The sequence below is a fragment of the Vicugna pacos genome, chromosome 13 (assembly GCF_048564905.1).
Source record: "Vicugna pacos chromosome 13, VicPac4, whole genome shotgun sequence".
Lineage (NCBI taxonomy): Eukaryota > Metazoa > Chordata > Mammalia > Artiodactyla > Camelidae > Vicugna > Vicugna pacos.
This window is the reverse complement of record NC_132999.1, coordinates 52,879,783-52,905,427: the sequence shown is the minus strand read 5'-3', so window position 1 is coordinate 52,905,427 and position 25,645 is coordinate 52,879,783. Positions and strand designations below refer to the sequence as shown.

Sequence of the window (25,645 nt, the reverse complement as noted above, 5' to 3'; positions counted from 1 at the left end):
CTCTGGCAGTCAAGAGCCGTGCGGGCTTGGACAGGTGGCCCAGCTTCTCAAGGGCTCAGTTTTCTCATCTACAAAATGGGTGACAGGTGACAGAGACAATTTAATGGGATAACATGATGAAGGTGCTAAGCACAGTGCCTGGCTCATGTAAGGTATTGGAAAAATTAGATCTTAATTTTTTTTATTTTTTGCTTTTATGGGTAATTGAGGAATTTGGCTAAGTAGTTGGTGATCCTTTGAGAGCACTTCTTAAAAATAAATAGGAAATTCTTGGTCAGACTGTGCCAAGCTTTCCCCACGCATTATCTCATCACCTCTGCACAGCAACCCCAAGAGACAGGGTGCATCATTGGCCCCCATTTCGCAGGTGGAGAGCTGAGGCCCAGAGAGGTCGTCACTTACTGGGGTCACACAGCTCTTGTGGATGAAGGAAGTTTGTGCTGGGTCCAGAGACCGTGCTCTTAACCTCCACACTTGTCCATGTACCTGTAGGGGCCTCAGGTGTGTCTCCCCTCCCACCCTTCCTTCATCCTGGGGAGGCTTTCTGAGGTCCCAGCCTCCTCTAGGCCATGGGGGTGCTGGGAACTTCCAGCTGCCTGAGGCTCAGCGGCCCATTGCCTGGGGGGCGACTTGACCATCTGTGATGCTCTTCCCCAGTCCTGGGTTCGAGCCTGCAGGACTGCGCTGCTGCTGGGCTCCTGGTTTGGAAAAGTGGGGAGGGACTGTCGCTGACTGATCGTCTACCCCATGCCATGGCACCGTGTGACATTTCTCTTGTAATCCACAATGACCACCCGGTGCTGGGGGCATTATTATCCCCATTTATGGAGGAGAAAACCAAGGTTCCAAGAGGTGAAGTCACTTGCCCAGCATCCCGTAGCCAATCAGTGGCAGAGCTGGGGACACAAACTCAGGTCACTCTGACTCAGCAGGCTGCCCCTGCCTCCTGGGGGAGATAAGATAGGACACAAACAGCCCAACACAAACCAGAAATTGATAAGGGCCTTCAAGGAAGGCCAGATAACGGGCTGGGGACATTTACACAGAGGGGCTCGGCCTTCCGGGGGAAGTCGGTGTTAATAACGCAAGAGGAACTCCCCATGGGAGGAGCACATCCTGGGGGCGCCTGGCAGTCATGCCCAGGAAGAGGGTCTTCTGGGGCCCTAAGCCTGGGCAGACAGGGCTGACCACCAGAAATACCCTTCCCTGTGAGGCTGTGGCCAGCCAGGCCTTCACAGGTGATCAACACTTAATGAGCACCTACTATATACTAGACCAGGCACCCAGCTTGGCGTGCCACAAATATCTTATTCCACTTTCCCTGCAATCCTGTCACATAGGAAGAATTATTTTCATTTCAGAGAAAAAGAAACTGAAGCTGAGAGAAGGAAGAGAGAGTGTTTCCTCAAGACCATACTGCTTGGAAGGGGCAGATCTGTTTGATTTCCAAGTCCTAACAAAACAGAGCTGTGTCCCTGGCCACCTCTCATTGGTCTGGTCCTACCCCTCTCCCCTCCGTCTGAGGCTTCCAGGAGAGCTTGCCCAGGCTCACTGACCACTAGCCCCACGTGGCTCACGGGGGCAGCTGGGACGACTTCTGAGAGCAGCATTACATCCCCTTTTTACAGATAAGTATGCCAAGGCTCAGAGAGAAGTCATGGGCAGCTTCCCTGTGAGATGAACTGGGGACAGGGGTATATGTGGATGAAACCAGGAGACCTTACACCCCACCTGACTCAAGTACGGCTTCCCTCTCTAAGAACTGGGACAGGTCAGTGCTGCCCACCTCTGGCCTCCTAACAGATGTTTCCTTTCCATGACTGTAGCCACCCTTTGGGGGAATTTGGTGGCCCTTTGACCAGCAGAAGCCGAGGAATCCTGGCTGCATAGTTACCATGGAAACACCAGAGGATGCTCTGAAGGCAGGAGACCAGTTAGCCTTTCTCCTCTGTCCAGTGCAAAGGGCAGTTTGAGGACACAAACTGGGACTGTGCTCCCTCCTTCCATGCAATCCACCCCAAAGTCCCAGGCCTGGTGACAAAAATGACAGTGCCAACTGCTGGCATGGGAGACAGGGAAGTGGTGCTGTTTTGGCCCTGGGCATCAGAAGCTGGCCTAAAAACCTAGCCAGGCGAGGACAGAAAAACTCAAGAGATGGAGAGTCAGAGGAAGAAGGACAGGGGGACAGTCAGAGAATGGAGTCGGGAAGGACAACAGGGTTCAGAGTTAGAAAACATGCCCTGAGCCTGTAGGACATGCCTGGCATCAAACCAGCAATTTCTTCACACTGGTTTTGCCACCTGATCCTCTAAATGGTCCCACTCCATGAAAGATAAGAATAATTTCAAGACTGAGGAGAGAAATCAAGGCTAGGGGAGGGGCATGATGGGCCCAGTCCAAGGGCACAAGGTTAGGGGTGATGGAGGGAGAGAAAAGAGGCGAGGGAAAGGGGATGCAGGCAAACCCAAAAAAGGTGTCTGGGTGCCAGGGACAGCAGTGGATGCAAGGCATGGGGCACAGAGGTGGAAATCCTCCCTGACCAACAGCCAGTGGCTTCCTCGTCAGCTGCTAGCCAGTGGGGCTCATCTCTGTCCTTCTAAGCATCACATGGAGTGATAAGAGCACGACTCTGCAAGTCCTAAGTTCAAACCCATCCCTGATGCTCACTTGCTGTGTGACCTGGAGCAAATAATCTGCCTTCTCTTACCATTGTTTTTATTGGATTATCAGCAGGTCTCAATCTGGGGCAGTTCTGCCTCTCCAAGGGGTTTCTGTATACATGTGGGAGCATTTTTTGGTTGTCAAGGGACTGGGGAATATTAGCATTTAATTCTGGGGGCCACAACTGCTAAATTCCTGCTGTATGTGAGACAATCCTGCAGTATAATAAAAACTACCGTTCTTAAAATGCCAATAGTACCTGCATTCAGAAACACTGGCTGCTAACCTCAAAGGACCCTCTCAGCGTCCTTGACCTCCAAGTACAACAGGAGTTAGTATGGGGTGCTGGATCTTCAGGTCAGGTTGACCTGCTTTCAATTCATCTCTGCCACCAACAAGCTATGGGAATCTGGGAATATCACGTCACCTTCCCCAGGCCTCAGTTTCCTCATCTGTGAAAAGGGGACACTGCTATGTGCCTTGCATGAATGCCTGTGGCTTAAACATAGCAATCAAGAGCACCTACAGCAGGGTGCTTGAAAAACGACGGCGTTACTGCCACAGAGCAGGATCGGCGCTGCCCTGAGGGCTAGTGGGCAGGGCTAGGAGGGTTCCTGAGTTATCAGAACAGGAACAGCCCTTCCACACCCAGACCCATAAACCCCAGAGTAAGCCTAATGGATCGGCTGGCTTCCCTGTAGCTCACTGGTCCCAGCAGGAGTCAGGGAGAGGCAGGCCGTAGGGAGCAGCAGGTGGGTCTGGGTTGGGAGGGACAGTCAGGCATCACCTTCCTCCCTGCTGGGCAGAGCCAGCAGGGACAGCCCCGGGCTCCTGAGATGAGAGGGAAAAGGGAAGGCATCACGAGCAAAGAAGATGGCTGGGCTGTGAACAGAGCTTGTTAATGACTTTTTCATTGCTTGCAGCTGGGGTGTCAAGGGGCAGGGGAGAGCTGATGAGGGAGGGAGGAAACCAGACCCCCATCCATGCACCACAATGGGGTAAAGTGCTTTAAGTTTCTTTCCTTTTATCCACCAAAGACCCTGTAAAGTAGATGGTTCTGTCCCCATTTTATAGACAAGGAGACTGATGCTCAGGCAGACTAAAGGACTTGTCCAAGGTCACACAGCTTAGACATGACCATGATTTTCTCTCTCTCTCTCTCAGACCCCATTCAATGGCTTCATATTGTTCCATGGATAAAGATAAAACTACAAGCACCTCAGGCCCTGGCCCTGCCACCCTGTTAAGCCTCATTTCACATGTTCTCACCTTCCCAACCCTGGGCCCCAGTAACTCTCTTTTCTTTTAGTCCTTCATAGTCCCTTAGACCACAGGGCCTTTGCACACACTCTGTGCCTAAAATGCTCTTCCCTTCCCTCCTAATTGCATCACCTCTCCCTCAGAAAGCAGTTAGAGTGTCACATCTGCAGAGAAGCCCTCTTTAACCTTAACTAAGTCAGATTTCCCTGTTACAGGTACATGCAGCACCAGGACCCTTGTCTTCATGGCATTTGTCACTGCTGCAATTTCATGTGTATCTGAGATTATTTGAGAAAGCGCTTTCTTGCCCCATGCTCTTCTCACATCGATTAATAGGTATTTATCAAGTACCTACTATGTGCCAGGCACTGTCCAAGGTACCGCAGGGAAGTGGAGCCAGGTTAAGATCTCTCCACTCCTGAAATTCACATTCTATATTTCTTTCCTTCCTTCCTTCCTTCCTTCCTTCTTTCCTTCCTTCCCTCATTCCATCAGTTACAACATGTCAATTTCCGGTGTACAGGACAATGTCCCAGTCATGCACATATATACATATATTCATTGAAATTCACATTCTAATGGCAGGAAACAGACAAAGAGGACACAGCCCATGCAAAGGGGTGGACGTGGTAGAGAGCAGAGTAAGCTGCACTGGGGAGAAAGCAGGGAGGACAGGGTAGGGTAAGGCCAGAGATGAGGCTGGAGAAATGGGCAAGAACTAGGTAACAAAACCCCTAGAATTCCTGTGGAGGCATTCAACTTACCACGGGACAATGTGGCACACTGGAAAGGTTTTAAGCAGGATGATGACAGGGCTAGATGTGTGTTTCAGAAAGCTGGCTGAGCTACAGTGAGGAGGAAAGGCTGGAGAAGCAAGGCTGGAGGCAGGGAGGGCAAGCAGGAGGCTCTGCCTTTATCCAGACAAGAAGGTGAACGACAGAGGGCGAGGGTGGAAAGAAGTGGAGGGGAGGCAGAACACTGAGACAACTCAGTCAAGGGGGCATCTGGGTGGCACCTCGAACTCCATGCAGCCAGCTGTGAATAGAGGTCCACTGACTGAGGACACTGGGGCAGGCAAAGCTGGGTCTGGAAGGCAGCAGGGCGGGTGCAGAGGTGGCTTTCACCAGGGATGAAAGCGAGGACAGGTGGAGTCCATGGTGGAGGAAAAGGAATAGCCTTGCGGACCACTCCAACGTGCAGTGGACAGAGATGAAGGCATCACAAACAGGCCACAGGACAAACCCAAAATGAAGGACATTCTGCAAAATACCTGCCTGGTACCCTCAACACTGCCAAGGTCACGGAAAACAAGGAAAGTGAGAAACAGGCACAGACCAGAGGAGGCTAAGGATACAGGACGATTACCAGTGGTGCCCTGGATGGGATTCCGGAACAGAAAAGGACATTAGTGTAAAAACTGGTGAAATCCAAACAGAATGTGGATTTAATGAACTGGAAAGAAACAATGATGGTTGGTTTTGACAACCATACTGTGGTCATGTGAGATATTACATGAGGGGGAGTTGGGTGAGGGGTATACAAGAACTCTGTATCATCTTTGCAAATTTTCTGTAAACCTAAAATTATTCCAAAATGAAATGCTTATTTAAAAAAAAGCGGCAGGAGAGGGTATTGGTTTCAGGATTCCAGTCCCAGAGACAGAGTCTCTTGAGAAAAAGCAACAGGGTAGGGGGTATCAAGAAGTGGAGTTGGCCTGTGCCCCAAGATGAGATGTGCTGGGATCTGCACCCCAGGGGAAACCACGCACGCTTGCTGAAGTCCCTGACAGGGGCTCAGGAGGGAGGGAAGGCCGTGGGGCTTCGAGGTTGGAGTCATTTCCAAAACCCAGCCTCCTCACACTTTCCCAAAGGTCCCCAGAGAGTGAATCTGTAGCCAGGGAAGTCTGAGGACACGATGAAAAGCTTTAGCTGATGCCTCAAATTAAAAAAAAAAATTCTTAAAAATTCATGCCAATTTTGCATTCTACTCCAAAACGGCACCTTTCAATTGTACTATAAAAGTCCCCCATGATATTCCCCAGGGCAATCCCAAGCTCTGGTAAGAAACACCCTCAAATAAAAATAAAGCATGAAGTCTCCAAAGTGAACAAGCTGACCTGCACAGAAAGGGCTCGGCCGTCCAGAGTACCACGGCTGGAGAAGGAGGATGAGGGCTCCCACTGTGCCCTGGGCTCAGAGGCATTCATTCATTTTTTTTTCCATTTACTTTTTTCACCTATTCTTTCTACAAATATTTATGTGCCTGCCATGCACCAGCACTGTTTCAGGTGGCTAAACCAGGGAACAAGACACACAGAAATCCTTGCATGTCAGTGGGAAGAGACGGAGTAAATAAAATGAATGAATCAAATAGGAAGGATGTTCAACTGTAGTGAGGGCGGAGGAGAAAAATCAAGCAGGGAGGGGGACAGAGAATGGGAGGTAAGGGACAATTTCAGTAGGGTAACCAGCAAGGCCCCTCTGAGAAAGTGACAGGTGAGCAAAGACTCAAAGGAAATAAGGCTGCTTTGCTCCTTTCTCGTTTGTCGCAATTGTGGGTGGGAATTATCTGCTGTTTTACGGATGAGAAAAATGAGTCTCAAAGAGGTGAAATGATTTACTTAAGGTCACCTAGGAAGTAACAGGGAAACCGGGAGGAGGGGGAGAGCATAAAAGTGAACCCAGGCCCACGAGTTCCTCTCCAGGAAAAGTGATTAGGAACACATTCTTCACCCTGCCCCCCTGGCACCAGGCCCTGGCAGACATCACTAATTGATGGAATCCGTCACACCTCTCTCCCTTGCTAAAGCCAGATTTCCAAATCCTCAGAAGAGGCTCTACTCATCAACTAGTAATTGACAGCCCTCTTCTTAACTTGATTAAGTTTAAGAGTGATTCAGTGGTAGAAAGGACTAGCATGCCCCCCTCGGGGCGCTGGGTGGGCAGAGAAAGGGGTGAGGGGTCAGCCTCGGTCAAGGGGAAGGGCCTTCTAACTTGCTCAGCTCAGCACAGTTCCATCCAGGGTGGCCCTGATCACTGTCGGAGCTGCAGCTGATTGACTTAACTGGGTCTGGCTGCCCCATCCAACAGTCGCTCTGGAATCCCTCCCTCCGTGGCCAGGGTACACTTCATAGGCTGAGAAACAAGTTTGGAGGAAACCAAGAGGGGCTCTCCCCACCCCTACTCCTTTCCCCTTCTTTCCACATAGAGAGAAGCATTTCAGAAATGACTCATTTTTCCCCCAGGAGGGCCAGGGCCAGGCTGAGTCAGGCTGGAAGAGCCCTCGGGTCACCCATCTGCCTGCCCATGCTGGCTGAGATGGCTCTGGGCCCCAGGAAGGGGAGACAATGGGAGGCGGAGGGGGCAGAGACCAGCCGCTAGTGGAGTGTGCCTGGCTTTCCTCACCCAACCTCGAGTGTGTCACTGGGTGTCACCTGGCATTGCCCAAATGGAACCTGATGGAGAAGAAAAATTCCTCTGGACTTCCCTGAATGAGCTCACCGCCACCTGGGGACAGCAAGAAAACACAAATCACCAAAGAAGGAAAAATTCCTCTTCAGTGGGGATCTCTGATCACCAGCAGAAATGCTCCCTTATGTTTTGCTCCAGGTTTTGTTCTTTAAAGAAACACATTAACCAATAGATGGGGGTCAGAATTTCATGCAAAGTGCAATTTTATATACTGAATTCTATTTCTTCATTAGCTGGCATTAACACTTAGAGACATGTCCCTAATGACAATATGAACCCTGCACTGGCTCCAGGACTATCCACCTGGCATAGGAAGGCTGTTCCCCATCCCGACCCCTCCCCTACTTTAGCCCTGTGGGGTTGCACCCTCCCTCTACTCACGTCTCACAGGTGTCTGCTGAGAGCAAGTGGACCAGGCTCTCTGCCTTTGAGAGCTTCCCCTCCAGGGGAGAGAAGTAACAGTCACAGTGAAAGCGTCTGAGTGCCCGGAGGACAGAACTGTGCCAGCTCCTCAACCAGCTCAAATCTTGCCTCCAGCTGCCTGACCCCAACCCACAGGGGACCACCTGCTTCCTTCCAGAGACCCCCTGGTTCCAGTCAGGGTTCCACAGCGACCTTCCTCTCATCCTCCCTGGCCGGCCTCCTCTCTCTTCACTGCTTGACAACCCTTCTGAGCCACAAGCACACCCAGCCCCAGCCCTGAAGTTAGTTGCTGTAGAGGAGCCTGCAAAAAACTCTGACTCTTGAGCTATTGGCTCTAAGCTGTGTGGTCTTGGCTGAGTCACCAGGCCTCATCGAACCTCAGCTTCCTCACCTGTTAAGTGGGGACAAGAGAGGACCCGTTTCCTTAGACTGACTCTGATGGTATGAGTCAGCGCACACACTGTTTGCCACAGGGCCCTGAGCAAAGTTCATGCTCACTAAACTGCGGCTCCTACACCTGCTCCATGGAGCAGGCAGGTAGGCTAACAAAGAGAATGGGTGACACAGAGAACCGCACAAACACCAGGGGTGCTGGCACTGTCCTCCGGATAGCAGCCAGAGGCTTGAGGAGATCCGGGCTTCTTTCTCGAAGAAGCCACTAGCGGCTCTTACACCAACCTACCTCGTTTCCAGACCTGCTGCCCGTTTCCTGCCAGTGCAATGATTTCCATAATGGAACTCCTGCCTTTGGGAAGGGGACTTTGATCCCAAACTTGCCTCATCCTGACCCAACAGGATATCAGGACCAGGGGGCTGAGCCGGTAGCATTGAGTGTTTTCCCTGGCCCTTCTCGGCCCTCATCTTTCTTCCACCCGATGTTCTGAGTTAACAGTAGCTGCTTTCCGGGCTCAACTGCCACTAAGCACACGGTTCCCTGAGCAAAAATACCCATCTGGGCAGTGAGGTGGGGGACTTGCTCAGGAGGGGTCATAAAGTGGGGAGCTGGGAGAGGGCGTGGTGGGAGGAAGAGAACACATTTCTTGAGCACCTACTATGTGTAAGGGTGAGAAGGGCCCATTCCCAGGGATGGGGGTGGGTACAGAACTCCAGGAGACTGTGGGGGGTGTGTGTGTATAGGTCTCTCATCTCCAGGATGCAGGGAACCCAGCCCCCAAAGAGAGATCAGGCCTGGGTCCAAGATCCAGGGGCCATTCTCAGGGAGAAGGTTCCTGAGGGGAGAGCAGGCTCTAAAACCTAGATAGAAAAAAGGGGGGCCTGAATCCTAAAGAGGAAAAGGGGGCTGCAATACGGTGTGGGTGAGGTTCATGACAGGAGAGTTAAAGCTGTCTTGGATCCCAGGAGGGGATTGTTTATACCAGGGTGGGAAGGAGGGGAGAGGCCTGCAGAGCTAGAAATTCATTTAATTAAACATATCAGAGGTCTTATTTGCCAGAGAGAGTTAACTGGGGAAGGTGGCAGGGGGAGGAGGTGGGAATCTTAAATGGCAGCCAGCAGTATCCAGTTCAAGAGGTTTGGATGAGGGGGCATCTCCTACTTCTGGGGAGACCCCCATTGGCAGAGGCCCAGCCCTTGTGTGTCCCTTCTCTCCGCAGCAGGGGGCCTCCTCAGATCCTTGGAAGGCCCCCACCCCCACCCAAGGAGGGGCTTTGTGGGCACAGTGGCTCCAGCCCCCACCCCAGCCCCACTTCTGCGGACTCCTTCAAAGCCTGAGGAGGGCCTTGGCCTGCAGAGGTCACAAGGAAAGAATCTGGAGGTCAGAGTGCCGCCCACGCCCCCATTAGATGCTTCAAAGACAGAATCTGTGCCCATAAAGTCTCCCCCTCCCCTGAAGCTAAAAGACCCTACAGCGGGGGAGCTGGGGGTCACAGGGAGGGGTGCAGCCACCAGAAGGCCTGGAAACAGGACTCTGCAAAACCAGCTACCAGGAATCTGGGCCCTGAATCAGAGTTTTGCTGGAGGGCCAGCTAACGAGTTGTGTGACCCTGACCCAGAGCAGCTCACACAGCTTTCTGGGCTCTGCTTTCACCTGTCAGAGAAATGGGGTGGATCCCCTGCCCCACCCCAATCAATCACCAAGCCGCATCAACTCCATCCCTCAGTATCTCTGTTTGCCTCTCCCCTGCCACTACCACCAGTCTGGCCTGGACCAACTCCCACCTCCATTCTTGCCCCCTCACCCAAGCCCACGTCCACTGGGCAGCCAGAGAAAGGCACCCCTTCCAGGGCCAGGGAGCCCTCCACCCTGCCAGCAATAGATGTTTGCCTTTTCTTCCTCTGCAGGCTTAAATGGGGTCTTTAGGTATAGAAGAAAATGAAGCCTAAAGTTTATTGATTTGAAAACACACACACACGGCTTTCTACTTTCCACTGCTCTTAGGATGAAGTCCAAATCTCCTACCTGGTTTACTCAGCCCCACGGGGCCCAGCCCCTGACAACCTCTTAGCCTCACCTTGGGTCACTTTCACTTGCTACTTGCTTTCTACTCCAACTATGCTGAACATGCTACAGGTCACCCACCTCAGGACCTTTGCACATACCATTCTTTTGGCCTAGAATATTTTTCTGTCTGTCTTTTTACCTGGTTAATACTTAACCCATCCTTCAGATATCTTCTCAAATGTTTCTTCCTAAGACATATCTTCTCTGCCACTGCTCTCCCACCAGCTCCTCCTGGGACAGGTTGCTGACATAAGCTCACACAGCATCCTGCTCAAAACTGGAAGTCTGTGCAGTTACCTAAGACCACTTCTATGTGCTCAGCATCCTATACCCCATGCTTGGTACATAGCGGCCGCTCAATAAATGGTAGTTACCACCACCACCACCAATCTTCTCATACTTACCTGGATTCCATGCCTCCAAGACTCTGTGTGTGGGAGTGTGCAAAAGAGGGAGTGTGGGGTACAGACAAGAACACAGGTATCGGCAGCTGAGGGATCTGGGTTCTAATTCCAGCTCTGCTACTGCGAGCTCTTTGGCTTTGGGCAAGTCACCGAACCACTCTGAGCATCAGTTTCCTCAGCTGATTAACCTGAAGATTAAATGAACCCTTCAGACACACTGGTTACAAATGCCTGCATTATGACTGGTAGAAATCTCTTTCCAGACCCCCTACCTCCTTTTGCACCAACATCCTCCACCAAGCAACGTTCTGATGTCTGATATGGCAACACAAAAGGCCCAGGATAGTGCTGGGCCCAGAGCAGATGTGTAATAAGCCAGGATTTCCAGAGTATGATTTGTGGCCCACCAGCCTCAGAATCAGGGAGTTCACTGGAAATGTCGGTTCCCATATCCCACCCCATCAGAATGCCTGGGGCAAGGGCAATGAAATGTCATCTGTAACCGGAACTCCTGGTGATTCTCAGGCACACTCAAGTTTGAGAAGCACTGCAACAGTGTGGTCTTACTCTTACCACTGACCTGCAATTCCTGGGGCACGGATTAGAAGCCCAGAGGTTATCTGGAATGGGAGTGAGAGCATCTTCACCAGAAAGGCACAGGCCTGTCATGAACTGGTCTGCTTCCTCCTGAGCTTAAAAACGTGAGCGCAGGCCTTGGGGTTAGACATGCTGAGGAGCAGATTCTGGACTCTTCTTGCTTATGACCCTTGCGGCTCAACCTCTCTTGGTTGCCTTCTGCAAGTTTAAAATGGTGACAACCAACCTCTACCTGCCAGGGTTGTCAGAATGATCTGAGGAAGTGCCTTATGCAAAGCACGTTTCAGGTGCTGGGGGTGGGGAGGTGGGGAGAGCTGAAAACCGAAACAGGAAATCACTGTCTCCTCATGCCTCCTCTGTGGCAACAGGTGCACTGGAGGTGGAATCTGTGTGTCCTTCTCAGGACACACATCCTGGCCATCTAGAGAGAGCAGACTCACCATGGAAGGCTGGTCAATCACCCCCCACCCTTACAGAAGGGGCAGGTGGCAGGGTTTGCAAGGACAGAAGCAGGGGCTGGATGGGAAATGGTTGGACAGTTGTCCAGGGCCTGCACTGAATGGCCAAGGACCAAAAGAATCACATCTCCCAAGGCCAGGCCACGCAGGGCAGTGAAGTCAGGCATGCTGTGGTGAGTGAGATCACAGACTCTGGAAACAGACTGTCCAGGTTTAAATTCTGGTTCTGCCACTACAGGCTCCACCTGGTTGGCAAACTCCTACACATCCTTCAAGACCCAACTCAAACATCACCTCCCTGGGTCATTCATTCCTCCAGCCTTTAAAGGCTGTGACCTTTGATTTGTTGTGTGTTGATATGCCTATCTCTCCCATAGGCCTGGGAGTTCCTGGAGGGCAGAGATTCCCGACACCTGGCAAAGAAGACGTTTTCAGGGAATACTGGTTCAGCCTGAATTCCAACTTCTTCCTTCTTAGTTCCCCTTCTCTCCCCCACTAAATGCCTATCTTCTAATCCCTGTTCCTCTCCCAGATACAGGCCCTTTGTTTTCTAGGGTTTCAACTTTCAGATCCCTTTTTCTCCAGAGCTGATGCTTAAGGGAGGGGGGTACAGAAAGACTTCCTATCAATTTCTTCACCTTTGCTGGCTGCAAAGGACTCCCATGGAAGGCAAAGTGCTGAGTCCACGAGGCTGCCACAAGTCATGAGGACTGTGGGGGAAAGTCGGTGACAGACAAACACTTTAGCAGAGTGGTTAATAACTTGGGGTCTGTGGCCAAACTGCCTGGGGCTCAAGTCTTGCTCCACCACTTACTGACAGAGAGAGATACATTACCTCTCTGTGACTTGGTTTCCCGACCTATAAAATGGGGAAAATAAAAAATACTTCCTAGGGTTGATGTGAGGATTAAGTGAATTGATAACATAAAACATTTAGCCCTGTGCCTGGTACAAAGTAAATACTCAATAAACAATAAACATGATTATCTTTACATAATAGCTGAGATGGGTAAGCACTTGGCAGGAAAGAACAAAAGGATTAGGGAAGAAAAAAATCCAAAGGTAGGCAGAAGTTAACATATCATTTTCCTCAAGGAATCATCAAGTGTCACCAACCCCAGAAAGTCTTCTTTGAAGCAACCTGCCCGGCCGTTGCTGTTCATGCTTGAACTGGATCAGAGCCTTCCTGCCGAGCTTCCCCTGGGGACCGGGAGCTTGCTAAGGCAGCCTGCGACTGTGCCATCTCCCACCCCATCCCCGGCACAAGGTGATGCGGAGTGGGGTTGTGTGAAATGCTCACAAAGCCTCAGGATTTCCTTGAGTCAGGCTATGGAAGCAGCAGCCCAGAGAGAAAGGGCCGGATGGGCTGGCCCCAGTTCTCCATCTGTGTTGGTGCAGAAGACAAAAAAGAGTGGGAAATTTCACCCCAGGTGACCTATGGCCTGACAGAAGGCAGTGGAGATGGGGAGTGAAGGGGGCGGTGGGAACACATGATGCATGAGTGGGGCATATTCATGGAAGTTTCTGAGAATAGCTCTGGAAGGAGGAACAGGCTAATGGGTTTGGTAATTAGCGACGCCCACCTCTTAGAGTTGAGTGTGGAGGATGCCCCACACGTGCTCCCAGCACATCTTCTCTTGTTTAATGTTTGCAGCCACTCCGGAGTGGCTGTTAACCCCACTCCGCAGATGGGAAACCCAAGGCTCAGAGAGGAAAACTTACCTGCTCAAAGGTCCTTTACAACAAATCAGTGGTGGAGCCAGGGTTCAAGTTCAAGTCGATCCCATGGCCCCTGCTCTTGACCCCCAGACCAGGCTGCACAAACAGGAATCAGTGAGTGTGTGGTAGGACCTGGTGCAGAAGGTGGGAGCTGCCTAATTTTCCATCCTGAGTCTGCATTTAGGGCCTGTCTGCCCCCTACTCGGGCTGCAGGCAGACAGAACAGCTCCAGCCCATCTAAGCCTTGCATGCATATACGTGTGCATGTGTGTGTGCGTGTGCGCATGTTGGGGTGGTGGTTGTAATTAGGGCCTTGTTAAAGGGTCTCCCAACTATAAGGGGGAGTAAAATAAACCAGCAGTGAGATGGACTGACGATGAGAATTTCCTCACCTCCCAGCCTCCCTGGGTTCACCAGAACTAGAAGACAGCACAAATGAAGCCTAGCATGCAGCCAGTCTCTCCAGCTCTTCACAAGGCTCAGAACGACAGAACTGCAACAGTAATATTACTGTTATTATTACATTAATAACCGCTCCCATTACCAAGGACCTACTACATGCACCATCCTATAAGCTTTACAATTTTACATCAATCATTTCAGACGCTCTTCAAAACAACACCAAGAGAAAGGAATTACTATCATCCCATTCCACAGGGGAGAAAATTGAGGCTCAGAGACAGTCATTGGCTCATGATCACCCAACTGGGATTAAGTGGCAGAGCTGGGACTAGAACTCAGGTCTGTCTGGCTCTGAAACCCACATCTTAACCAGAAAGAGCAGCAGATAAGGAGTGCCAGAGATCAAGGTCTATCAAGTCCTGTTTCTAACTTGTGTGGCCTCAGGCAAGTCTCTCCATTTCTGGGCCTTTGTCTCCCCAGGAGGTTGGTCTAGATGACGTCTAAGTCCCACTTCCACTCAGATCTTCTGTGACTCTGTGAACTCCCATGCCCTTTCCTCCTCCTCCCTGCCCACAACCCCCAGAAGCCCAGCAGGATACCGAGTAACCACACACTCCGGGGCAGAGAAACATGAAGTACCACTTTCTCGTGGCTGCCTCCTGCCTCAGACCAGCCCTGGACACCCAGAAACCACAAAGCCACAGGATTTCCTTGAGCCGGGCCATGGGAGCAGTAGTCCAGAGGGCAGAGGGGCCGGGCATGCCCTTGAGGCCATCACTTCCTCCTCCAGGGTGTGCCGAAGTGCGGGAGGCAGGCTCTGGCTCTGTGTCCTTCTGGCTCCATTTCCTGGGTCCCCGGGGCCTGAGGTGGTGGGAAAGTGGTCACTTAGGGAGAATCCCAAGCTCACCTCAAAAGGCTGAGTTCGAGTGGAGGTTTCTAGACCAGTCTAGCCAGCTCCAAAGGCACGTGTGGTCCACCCACCATGCCCCCCGTCAGGAGCACCCTGCAGCACCTGGGATGCCCCCACTACCTCTCTCCCATTCTCTGAGGTAGCTGCTAAAATCTCACATCCTAGAGTAACAGAAGCCTCCTTGCCCTCAGGACAGGTGTAAGTTCGGGGGCCCACTCTCACCAGATGCTGGCCTCCCTGCCTCACTCCTGCCCCCTACAGGCCATTCCCCACACACAGCAGCCAGGGCCTTACTAAAACATAAGCCAAAGTGAGTCATCCCCCTGCTTGGAGCCCTGCAGTGGCCTCCCATGACTCTTAGAATGAAATGCCAACTTCCCCCACACCTGATAAGGCCCTGCATGACCGGGCTCCCCGTGCCCATCTCTTCTCACTTCCCCCTTGCTCCCTCTGCCCAGCCACATCAGCCTTCCTGCCTCCAATCCCTCATCCCTGTCTCAGGCCCTTTGCACTTACTCTTCCTTCTCCTTGGAACTCTCCTCTCCCATATCTTTGCCTGGCTGCCCTTCTTCATCCTGCAGGTCTCAGCTCAGAGGGCCTTTCCTGGCTGTTTAGCATATCCCCCTCCCCACTTCACAGCACATCACTGTTTTCCTTTCTTTCCTTTCTCTGAAGTGATCTTTCTGGTTGGCTGGTTTGCCTGTTTAGTCTCTGGCTCCCTCCCCTAGAATGTAGCTCCATAAGGGTGGGGATTTTGCTGTCCCATCCACTTCTGTCCACACAATGATGGAGGATTTCATGTTGTCCTTACAACCCTGCAGATGAGGATGCAGGGGCTCAGAGAGGTGGGGCGAAATGCCCAACGTCACAGAGCCCAGAATTCTGACCCAGGTCTGCCCCGTTGTCTCTGCAAAGCCTCCATGGGTGGGGACTCCACGGCTCTGGGAGGCCTCTCACCCAGGGAGGACTGATTCACAATGAGGTGCTTAGGGAGGCTCCCAAGAATGAAGAGCCTACCCTTTCCCAGATGGTCCTTCCCCGGAGATGCAGGATAGCTGGGGCTCATCAGTGGCACAGGTACAACCCTAGAGGTGGAAAAGCACAGAGCAATTGGGAGCAAACAGCAACCAAAGGAGGGGAGCCCACCAGAAACCAGGAGCCAGGGAAATAGTCAATCCACACATGTTTTGCAGAAGAGGAAACCAAGGACCAGGGAGGGGAAGAGACTTGCCTACAGTCACACAGCTGATCAGTGGCCTGAAGTCTCCAGGGCCAGGACTCCCTCCCTGCCTTGAGAAATGACTGGTGCCCAGATAAAGCTCAGGGTCGAGACAGAGCCCCCGAGGGCAGAGGCAGGGACGACAGTATGGATCTGATGCATTAAGACAAAGAAAGGACTCAAATTCCATCCTTCTTTCAAAAAACATTCATCAAGAAACTACTTTAGGCGAGGCCCCTCGGCAGAGAGGTGAGTTGTACCCCCCCAAGAACCGCGTGGCAGTTTCTACGGAAGTTAAACACACATCGACCCTCCGACCTGGCAGTTCCACCCCTAGGAACCGCCCAAGAGACACGAGCGGGAATGTTACAGCTGCCCAAGAGAGAATCAACTCAAATGTCATCCATGGACATTTACAGGCGTATCTACCCAATGGGACGCAATAGAACCTAAAAAGGCATGGATACTGGCAACAGTGTGGCAAGACTGAAGACATTCAGTGTTGACTGACGCTGAAGGAAACCAGACCCAAGAGTGCATCTGTATGAATTCATGCAGTTGAAGTTCAAAACCAGGTGAAACCAGAGTAACAGAGGGCAGGACAGTGGCTGCCTGTGGCAGGGGGAGTGATGGAAGGCGGCACATGGCAATTTTCTGGGGTGGTGGAAAGGTTCTGTATTTCGATCGAGGTAGTGGTTATGCAGGTGTGTGTATCTGTAAAAACCGAGCTGTACAAGGCGTATCTACATCTTACATAAATTATACCAGACTTTTCAAAAACGCACGTCTTGCCCTCAAGAAGCCCCCAGACTAGTAGAACGAGGACCGGCGTGTGGTTCTCGTGACCATGATAATAAAAGAGGCTGATCGGGCTGAGCCCCTGTATGTGCCAGGATTGAGCTGGGTTCTTCTGAAACAGCATCTAATAACACGGTTCCGACTGTTGTACAAAATATGTCCCAGCATCTCCAAATTAGAGACGAGGACAACGAAGCTTAGAGAGGTAACACGCTGTCCAAAATGAGAGCAAAAAATGAGGGAGCCAGGCTTGACCCTGGGTTCCCTGGTCTCCAGGGCCCACTTCTGCTGACTGGCAGCCCCAACCTCCCTGCCTGCCCAGTCCCTCCCCACATCCTGGGGTTGCCAGGCCTTACCCCACGCCCCCTCTTTTCCTGGGCTGGAGGGAACAGCTCATGTGTGAACTGGACTCAGAACTTCTGTGAAATAACTGCTTCGGAAATGCATCCTTCCTCCCCACTCTGCCTCCTCCACCCTTCCTCACCCCTCTTACTGCCACAAATCTCTGAGGTCATCTCAGCCCCAGTCCTCTGCCCCAAAAAAGGAGCCCTAGAGTGTGGGAAGCTTTGTGTGTGTGTGTGTGTGTGTGTGTGTGTGTGTGGGTGGGTGGTGTTAACCAACGGGCTTTTTCAACCTCTGGGTTCCCCCAGCCCAGTCAGTGGCCCCGAGTATCAGGAAGGCTTGAGGTTAGAGTCCCCACCCTTGGCTCCAGTTCCCAAGTGATGCAACCCAGTGTCTGGACCCAGAGAATCACAACAATGTTTATTTGGAATAACCGCCACCACCACCATTACCATCACTTAATTGGGTGCTAAAAGCTATGCACATTGAGTCATCTCACTAATCCTCACCAATCATCCTCCAAAACAGGTAGTCAGGATTTCATTTTACAGATGGAGAAACCGAAGCTCAAAGGGGTTAACTGACCTGCCCACGGTCCCACGGTGAGGAAGTGGTAGAGCTGGGATTCAAACCCCGGTCTGGCCAACTTCACAGCCGTGCTCTGCACCAGAGTACTATGCTTGGAATCCTACATGGCATTGCTGAAAGACCCCTTGAATTGGTCTGTTCTGGGCATGTCATTCTACAGATGGGAAAACTAAGGTCCGAGAAGGGGGAGTATCTTGCTCAGGGCCACTTGGAAAGTTTGCAGCAGAGCTGGTCTGGAACCTAGATCTCCACCCTTGGCCTCACTTTCAGTGACCAGATCGGAGCCTTGGAGCAAGGCCATGTGCACCTGGACAGCAGCAAGTGGGAGGCAGCGGGCAGGGAGGCAGAGGCTCTGGTGCAGGGAGGCGGAGGCTCTGGTCTCAGGCAGAGGTAAATATTGACATGATGGTATTTACACTGTAACCCTACTCCGCCTACTCCTACGACCTCATGCCTTCCCCACCAAGGAGGCAAAGGAGCTTGTGGGGAGGAGCTCAGGAAAGGGGAGCCTTAGGTGCCAGGGGCTACTCCTCACACTCACAGGGGCACGTGGTGAGGGAGCTAAGGACATCTCCAGTCAGGGGGTCACTGGAGACCTGAGCCGGGGTTCTCAGGGCAGTGCCGAAAGCCGGGAGATGGGGGTCTGGGCTGGGAGGCACGGGCCTGGGTTTAAGTCCTAGCTCTGCCACTTACTGGCAGTGGGACTCAAGAAAGTTGGTGAGCGGGGAGGAATGGACTTCATTAATTGTCAAGTGCTGTGCAAAGGTGAAAGGTAAATAATCCACACTGCAGCCTGGCCAGCCCCAGTCAGCTCCCAACGCCTCTGGTCTCAGCCCTGTCCCCTAGGGGCATTCCCAGGAAGGCAGTTTCTGCTAGACTGAGTGGCAGCTTGGGACTGAAGCCAGAATCTTGAGAAATCAGTTCTAGTTCCTAATTCTCAAAGTGGTCTCTGAGCCCCAGCTTTCTCAGCCCTGTAATGGGGATAAATCTACTTCTTACAGTTGGTGTAATGATCAAAAAGGTTATCTGAAGTGCCAGGTACGTGGTAGATGCTCATTTCACCCCTCAGTCTTCCATTCTATAAAATGGGGGTGCTGAATTAGACAGTTACAAATCCCCTTTTAACACAAGCACTCCATGGTTTTAAGATCTAGCAGCCGGGCCCACCTCCCTGTTTCTGGGCCCTGAAGTTGGATCCTTCCTCAGCTAATTTTCTGAATGTTCTCCAGAAACTTGTTCCTCTGTTTACATCTCCCTCAGGAACCCCCCCAAGAGTCCTGTGGGGAGGAGGGAGCCATACGTGCCGGCACCCCTACCCTCAGGGACCCTGGGGAAAAGGCAGAACCATAAGGCCCTAGACTCCCAGCACCACTCTCGGAAGTGCGGTTCAGTCAGCATTGGTTGTTCATTACACTTTGCCCCCAGACTATAACACTTTCAGGACAGTAAAATATCTCCTTGTTTTCATCTCTCCAAAGCTTGGCTCCTAGGAAAACATTCCATTCCACTACCTGTTGCCATAGGAAGCTCAAATGCCACCTCCTCTGGGAAGCCTTTCTTGATACGCCCCCATGGCCAAGGTGACTCTGGATTTGCATCTCAGGTTGGTACTTATCATTTTCCACCTTGTTTCAGAGCCATTTGGAAACTTCACCTTTCTCCCGTTTGAGATCAAAGTTCCTTGAGGCCAGGAGTCCTGCTGGCTATTTGCATGAAAGGATGAGAAGAGGAAGCTCCACAGGGCAGGGGGCTTCGTGGGACCTCTGGGGTCACAGCTCCTCCTCTCTTCACTGCCCATTCTGGGCAGCATGCTGGAGGTGTGGTGTGGGGTGGATGGGGCAGTGACTGGTGTCCAGACCACTGTCATATCTCCCAGGGCCACTCGAGCAGCCTCCCAACTGGTTTCCCAGCCTCCAGCCTTGTCCCTCCTATCCAGTCTCTACAAAGCAGCCTGTGTGATCATCTCAAAATGCAGACCTGACCATGTCACTCCCCTCACTCTGAACTCCTGAGTGGCTCCTCACTGCCCTTAGGATCTAGCCCCAAATCTTTAACACAGCCCTCCCTACACGCATCTGGTCCCAATCACCTCTCAAGCATCACATTCTGAGCCTGCTGATGAATTATACCATGTTTTGTCCCATCTTGCACTTACTGCTTCCTCTGCCTGGAATGCTCTTCCTGATCCCATTCATTCTTTAGGCCACAACCTTAACATCACATCCTCAGGGAACCTTTTCTGATCCCCAGGCCAGGTTGCCCTATCTGCTCCCCAGCACCCTACATGTCTCCTTGGTAACAGAAATTATGCTTGCAATTTCCTGCTCCAGATCTACCTGTCTGCCAGACTGTGGCAGACAGACCTACGGGTCTCATTCACACTGTCCACGGCCCTAACTCCTGGTATTATGCCAGGCATACTTGTCTGTGAATGAATGAATGAATGGAGCACTTTGACCAGGGCAGAGGTACTTACCTGTTCAACTGAAAAAAACAAAACAAAACAAAACAAAACCGAGAGGAACCAAAAGTTGTAAACATCTGCTGATGGTTCCTCCCCTCACTGTCACCACTGACATCAAAGTGTGGACTTTAGCCAAGCTGCCATGTCTTAGCTAATGCCTGGAACTTTTCTGTAGAACCCACCCTGTAACTTTCCTACTCCTCAAATCCTGTTCCTCCCCTGACAGGGCTTGGTCTCTCCAATTCTGCTTGGGAAACAATGTATTTATTCTCCAACAAAAATTAACAACATGCCTATTTACCAAAATCTTAGCAATAACCCAATTATCAGCACAGGCTCTGGCCACACCAGGAAAGGTATTTCTGTGCTCTGGGAATCCCATACAGACTGGTTCGGGGGGCATGTGGCTGGCCTCCCGCCTGCAGATATTACTTTCCCTCAAGTTCTTAATAGTTTGCAAGCATTTCTACATGTATCTTAGTATATTCATGTTGTCCTACGAAGGAGCAAATCCACTTGGTAGGAAAGGAGGTGCAGAGAGGGAATAACTGATCCAAAATCACATAGCAAGTTGGGGGTACAGCCAGGATTCAAACCAGGGAGCTGGGCCCTGTCCTCAACTCAGCCACTTCCAATAAAGATGATTCCCAACCCTCAGCTGTGGCTCTGAGCTCAGCCACGAGCTTAGAATGTAAAGGAACATTCTCAAGGCGCCACACGAGCAGGCTAGGAATGCCTGTCTGCTCGGTAACCCTCTAAACATCCAGGACGGCTGTGCCTGCTCTGGTACTATCTTGCTGTGTGACCCTGGGCAATCTCTGTCACCTCTCTGGGCCTGCTGCTGGGTTGGTATGGGGACAACCAGAGACAGGAGATACAAAAAGCTTCCTTAGAACTCTCCTCTCAAGCCTGCACTGAGGGGTCCACTTGAGGCCTTTGAGAACAGCACTGACTTCCTGCCAAGGGGTGAGAGACCCGGGCGGGGAGCTGGGGACCATCAGGGAGACTGAGCCAGGACAACAGGAAACAGCCCGCACGTTCTCCAAAGGAGCCCCATTAGGAACCCAGGGGCCAGGGGAAACTTGGCAACGATGGAGGGAACGCTGAATTGTTTCAAACCCATGGAGCAGGAGATCCAAGGAATAAACACTCTAGCAGCCCTGAGTCACCCCCACCTCAGGAATGAGCACAGGGACGAGTGTTTAGGGGAAACCAAAATGACAGGGGCCAAGGAGGCCTGACGTCAGTCTCCACCCCACCCACACACAGCGGACCAACAATCCACAGTGGAGCTCCGGCTCCTCAGTCTGCCTAAACCTCCAACCACCTGGCCAGCAACATCCCTTGCCCATGCCCTCTCCTCCTTTCTGGTTCTCTGATGCCCAGGCCAGGCAAGCCCCATTCTGCCCTTTTCAAGGGTATTTCCTGTACTCCCACACCTCTGGTCCTCTGCTCACATGGTTCCCCCACCTGGGATGCTCTTTCCAATTCAGGTGCCACCTGTGCAGTGACACTCTCCCACCTCTCCATCCAGAGGGAAGCCCTCACTTGGCAGGCTATCTCTACCTTGCCTAAAGATATGCCACATAGTGTAAGGATGGTGTGGACATTTATGGACCGGTGGAAGCTGTCTTAGCACAGTGTTTATGGCAGGTTTTTCCTCCCTAGACAGGCCTTGGCATATAGGATTTAATAAATCTTTGCTGAATGATGAACAAATGAATGATTCTCTAAGTACCACTCTCCCCTACTTCTCCCCACAATGTGATAAACTTTAATCGTTCTTTCAGACTTAGCAGATAGGTTAGATGTCAGGCAGAAGTTCCCAACTTGAGCTTAAGGTTGTCCAAGAAAGGAAACAAAGCGCTCTCACTGGGTTATGTCACTGAATCCCCACGCCATCCCTATCATCTCATTTCACAGATGAAGAAACTGATACTCAGAGGTGATGACATGATTTGACCATAGTCCCTCTGGGGAAGAAGAGGAGCCAGAATTCAAACCCAAATGTGTTTGATCCCAAAGCCAGGGATCTTCCGGACAGGCAGGGAGGCTTCTCATGTTGTTAGGCTCTGAAAAATGTCACCAAAACAAGGTGACCTCTTTCTTTACTGGCTTTTAAGGAGGATAAAGTTCTCTCTCTGAGTAACTCAGGTTTGGGTGGGCTTGGAGGCAGAATGATATGACCCCAAATTTTCACCCCTTTTTATTGCCCACATACTGAGACCTTAAATCACGTGTCAGTCCGCAGGGAGTGAGCACCCTGCCACCAAAACTATCCAAGCAGAGCAATCCAGGGGAGAGGTTTCAGATCAAAGAGGTAGGTTGGGTCCAAGATGGTCTTTAAGCACGTTTAGGTGTGGAGTCAAGTCATAATTTCATCATTACTGACTCTGGAGAGGCAAGTGGCAGGAGACAGACACACATGGGGCGAGAAAAGAGGGGACTGGCTTGGAGGGAAGAGGAAAGGGATGTTGTAAAGGGATTCCAGCCCTGGACAGAGCAGGAGCTGATTCTGGGGAGTCACTGGGTGGTGGTGGTGGGGGTGAAGGGACTTATCAGTCTACAGGGGGTCCCATCCTGCCCCAACCTAGGCCCCTCAGGCTTGGCAGCATTTTCACAGAGAATTGGAGGTGGCTGTATCCCTTGGACTGGCAACCACCATCACTGGCACATGCCCTCCTCAGGCCCTCCATGGTGACTTGTACCCACTCCACAGGGCACATAAAGGACCAGAGAATCAGAGGGGCCCGTCCATGGGAAGGAAGCCACAGACAAGTAGGTGGCCTCGGCGCATGATGGAGAGGTGATCACCAGGCCCAGAGGGGTGACTGAAAGGTCTTAGCTTTCCTTCCAGAGGCAACCCTCCTCCCTAAAACAACCTCAACAAGTCCAGCCCAACCAAATGGGGTTTCTCTCCTGAGACTTCAGAAACCCTCCTGAAATCTCCCTGCCCAGCTCCCTTCTCCCTGGTGCCACCGCCCATCCGAGTCAGTGCTCAGCCTCAGCAAGCCCCCTCTTCTGAGGACCCATTATTGGGAGATCCTGGGGAGACCAGAGCGGTGGGCCTAGGGCCCCCAAATGTCCCCTGGTTTCTGACAGCCGCCAACCTGGCCGCCCCGTCTCCACTCTCAACCAGGTTAGGGCACAGTGGAGCCACAGTCCAGAGTGCCCGACCTAGCCCTCCGAAAGCCCTTAGCGTGGCCAACCACGATGCCCCAAGCGGAGCCTCAGCCCCAGACCTACCTCAGCGTCCCGGGACACTCATGTCCTATCAAATCTAGCTGCTTCGTATTGTCCCCGACCGCCTTAAGGACCCACCCGAGGGTCTCCAAGCCTAGCCGGGTCCAGGGACTTTCGGACGCACCAGACCAGAACCGCATCGAGGGTCCCCGAACTGAATCAACCATCCCCGAGCGCTCCAAACCCAACCAAGTCCAGCCGCCTAGAACAAATCCCCGCGCGGCCGCCCCCGACGGAACCGAGCGCGGCACCTCCGGGCGAGCCGAGCCCTGCCCGCGCGCCCCCGACTCCACACCTTCAGAAAGTGCAGCCCGCGCCCAGCCCCCGCGAGCCGGGCAGGCCCCGCGTCCCACCCCGGCGCCGCCACCGGGGACAGTCGAGGAGGGCGGGGCGCCTCACTCACCATAGCTCGCGCGCTCTGCTCCGGCCCCGCGTCGCTCCCGGGCCCCACTCCCTGCTCCTGACCCGCCGCGCTCCACGGACGGCGCGGCTAGCTACCCCGCGGCGCGTAGGGCCCCCGCGGGTGAGCGCGGCTCGGGCGCCGAGTCCCAGGAGGCGGGCCCGCCGAGGGGCCAATGGTGGGGCGCGGGGCCCGGGCAGAACAGCCAATCACGCCCAGAGGCCGCCTCCCCCGCCCGCTCCAGCGCTTAACCCTCCGCGCGCTGGAGCCCAGGCGCCGCCGATGTGAGGACCCCCGAGGGCGGGTGCTGGTGGCGTGTCCGGCTTCGGGTTGCGGGGTCCAGACCTCAGTGAGATCGGCTAGAGACAGGCGGAGCCCCGGGAGCGGCTAAGCTGTGTCCGGTGCGCTGCTTCGGGAACCTCAGCGACCTTTATCTCCTGCCTGGCGCCTGCACAGAGTGTGACCCAGGGCGCTGCAGCTGTGTGTGTGTGTTTATGTGGATTTGTGTGTGTGCGTGTGTGTGTGTGTGTGTGTGTAAGAGGGAAGGAGGGAAGAGAGGAGGAGACAGGAAAAGCGGAGGAGGGTTGGATCTGTGTGCTTCCGTGTGTGTGTGTGTGTGTGTGTGTGTGTGTGTGTGTGTGTTAGAGTGAGAGAGGGCGAGAGGGCGAGAGGGCGAGAGGGGGAGGTGGGAGGGAAGCAGAGAGGCCTCATGGCTCATCATGCCTGTGGCCTGTGTGTTTGTTTGTCCGGGGGAGAAACTGCCTCTACATGTGGTTGTGTAAGTGCCTGAGTGAAGGAGGTGTGTGTCTCTATTTCTATGATGTGTGATCTGTGTATCTGTGGCCTGTAGTCCATGCACGTCGGTGTGGGTAGAAAGAGACTTTGTGTCCCTGCTATAAACAAGTAGAGACCAAACCCCTGTGGTTTTGCGATGCGGTTTGTGCTAGTGTACATGTGCACACATGAGAGGGCCATGGCTGTTATTTGGTGCAACTCTGTTATATAGCTCATTTTGCGAGAGAGATTGTGTGTGAAAGTGGTGAAAGTGTGTCTTTTGTGTGATTTTGTGATTATCTCTGTTGTGTTGAGAAAGAGAAACTAATGTGCAGGGGGGCATGATATTGGATATTCAGGAGAGACCAAGACATCCCAGAGGAGGTGGGGTTTGGGCTTAGAAGGATGTATAAAAATTCAGGAGACCAGAAGGAAAGACCTGGGGAATCTTGTCTACCAGCCATGGGAGACAGAGGTGGATTCTGGAAGACAGGGCACCTAATGCCAGGAGGGGGAGTAGGAGTAGCTGGCAGCAACCCTTGCTCAGGAGCTGGCCCACAGTGACTCTGGACATGTGAAGAGGTCTAGGCACATAGTGCAAGGTTCCAAAGGGGACCTTCTGCTCGGGGGCAGTATGTATGGCCACCTGGAGGGCAGGGAAGTGAGTGTGGAAATCAGAAGTCTCCCTGTTTCCATTCAACAACAATCTGAATTCTCCAGTGTGGAGGGAAGGATACAGAGAGAAGGACCACTTGTCAGAATTCATACCACTCGTTGAGTGCCACAGACTGGAAGAAGAGAGGGTTGGGCCATGCCCTAAAAGTGAGCAGATCTCCTCTGGACCTGAAGGCCCAGACCCTCTCTCCATCCTGGAGGACTGGTAACTTATATCATCTGCTGCCCAGGCCTGGGCTGGTTTCTGATTCCTGACCATTCCTGGGAATCACAGATCCTAAGGATCTGTGCTTTTTTTCTGTATATGTTATACTCCTGATGCCTAGAGGGACATTCTGAGATCCAGGGAGACACAAAAATGGAACCAGTTATCCTGG

General features: G+C 52.5%; 1 protein-coding gene across 2 annotated transcripts in view; it reads right to left on the bottom strand.

Moving 5' to 3' along the window:
- The window catches only part of ECE1 (endothelin converting enzyme 1), a 105,538-nt gene extending 81,206 nt beyond the window's left edge, over nt 1-24,332 (bottom strand). For both annotated transcript variants that reach the window (XM_072975189.1, XM_072975188.1), the window contains exon 1: nt 23,823-24,332. Coding sequence is in view for 1 of the 2 variants with exons in the window: in XM_072975188.1 (XP_072831289.1) it covers nt 23,823-23,825 (3 nt within the window). In the remaining variant the exon portion in view is untranslated. The remainder of the gene's footprint in view (nt 1-23,822) is intronic.
- Nucleotides 24,333-25,645: the final 1,313 nt, after the last annotated feature.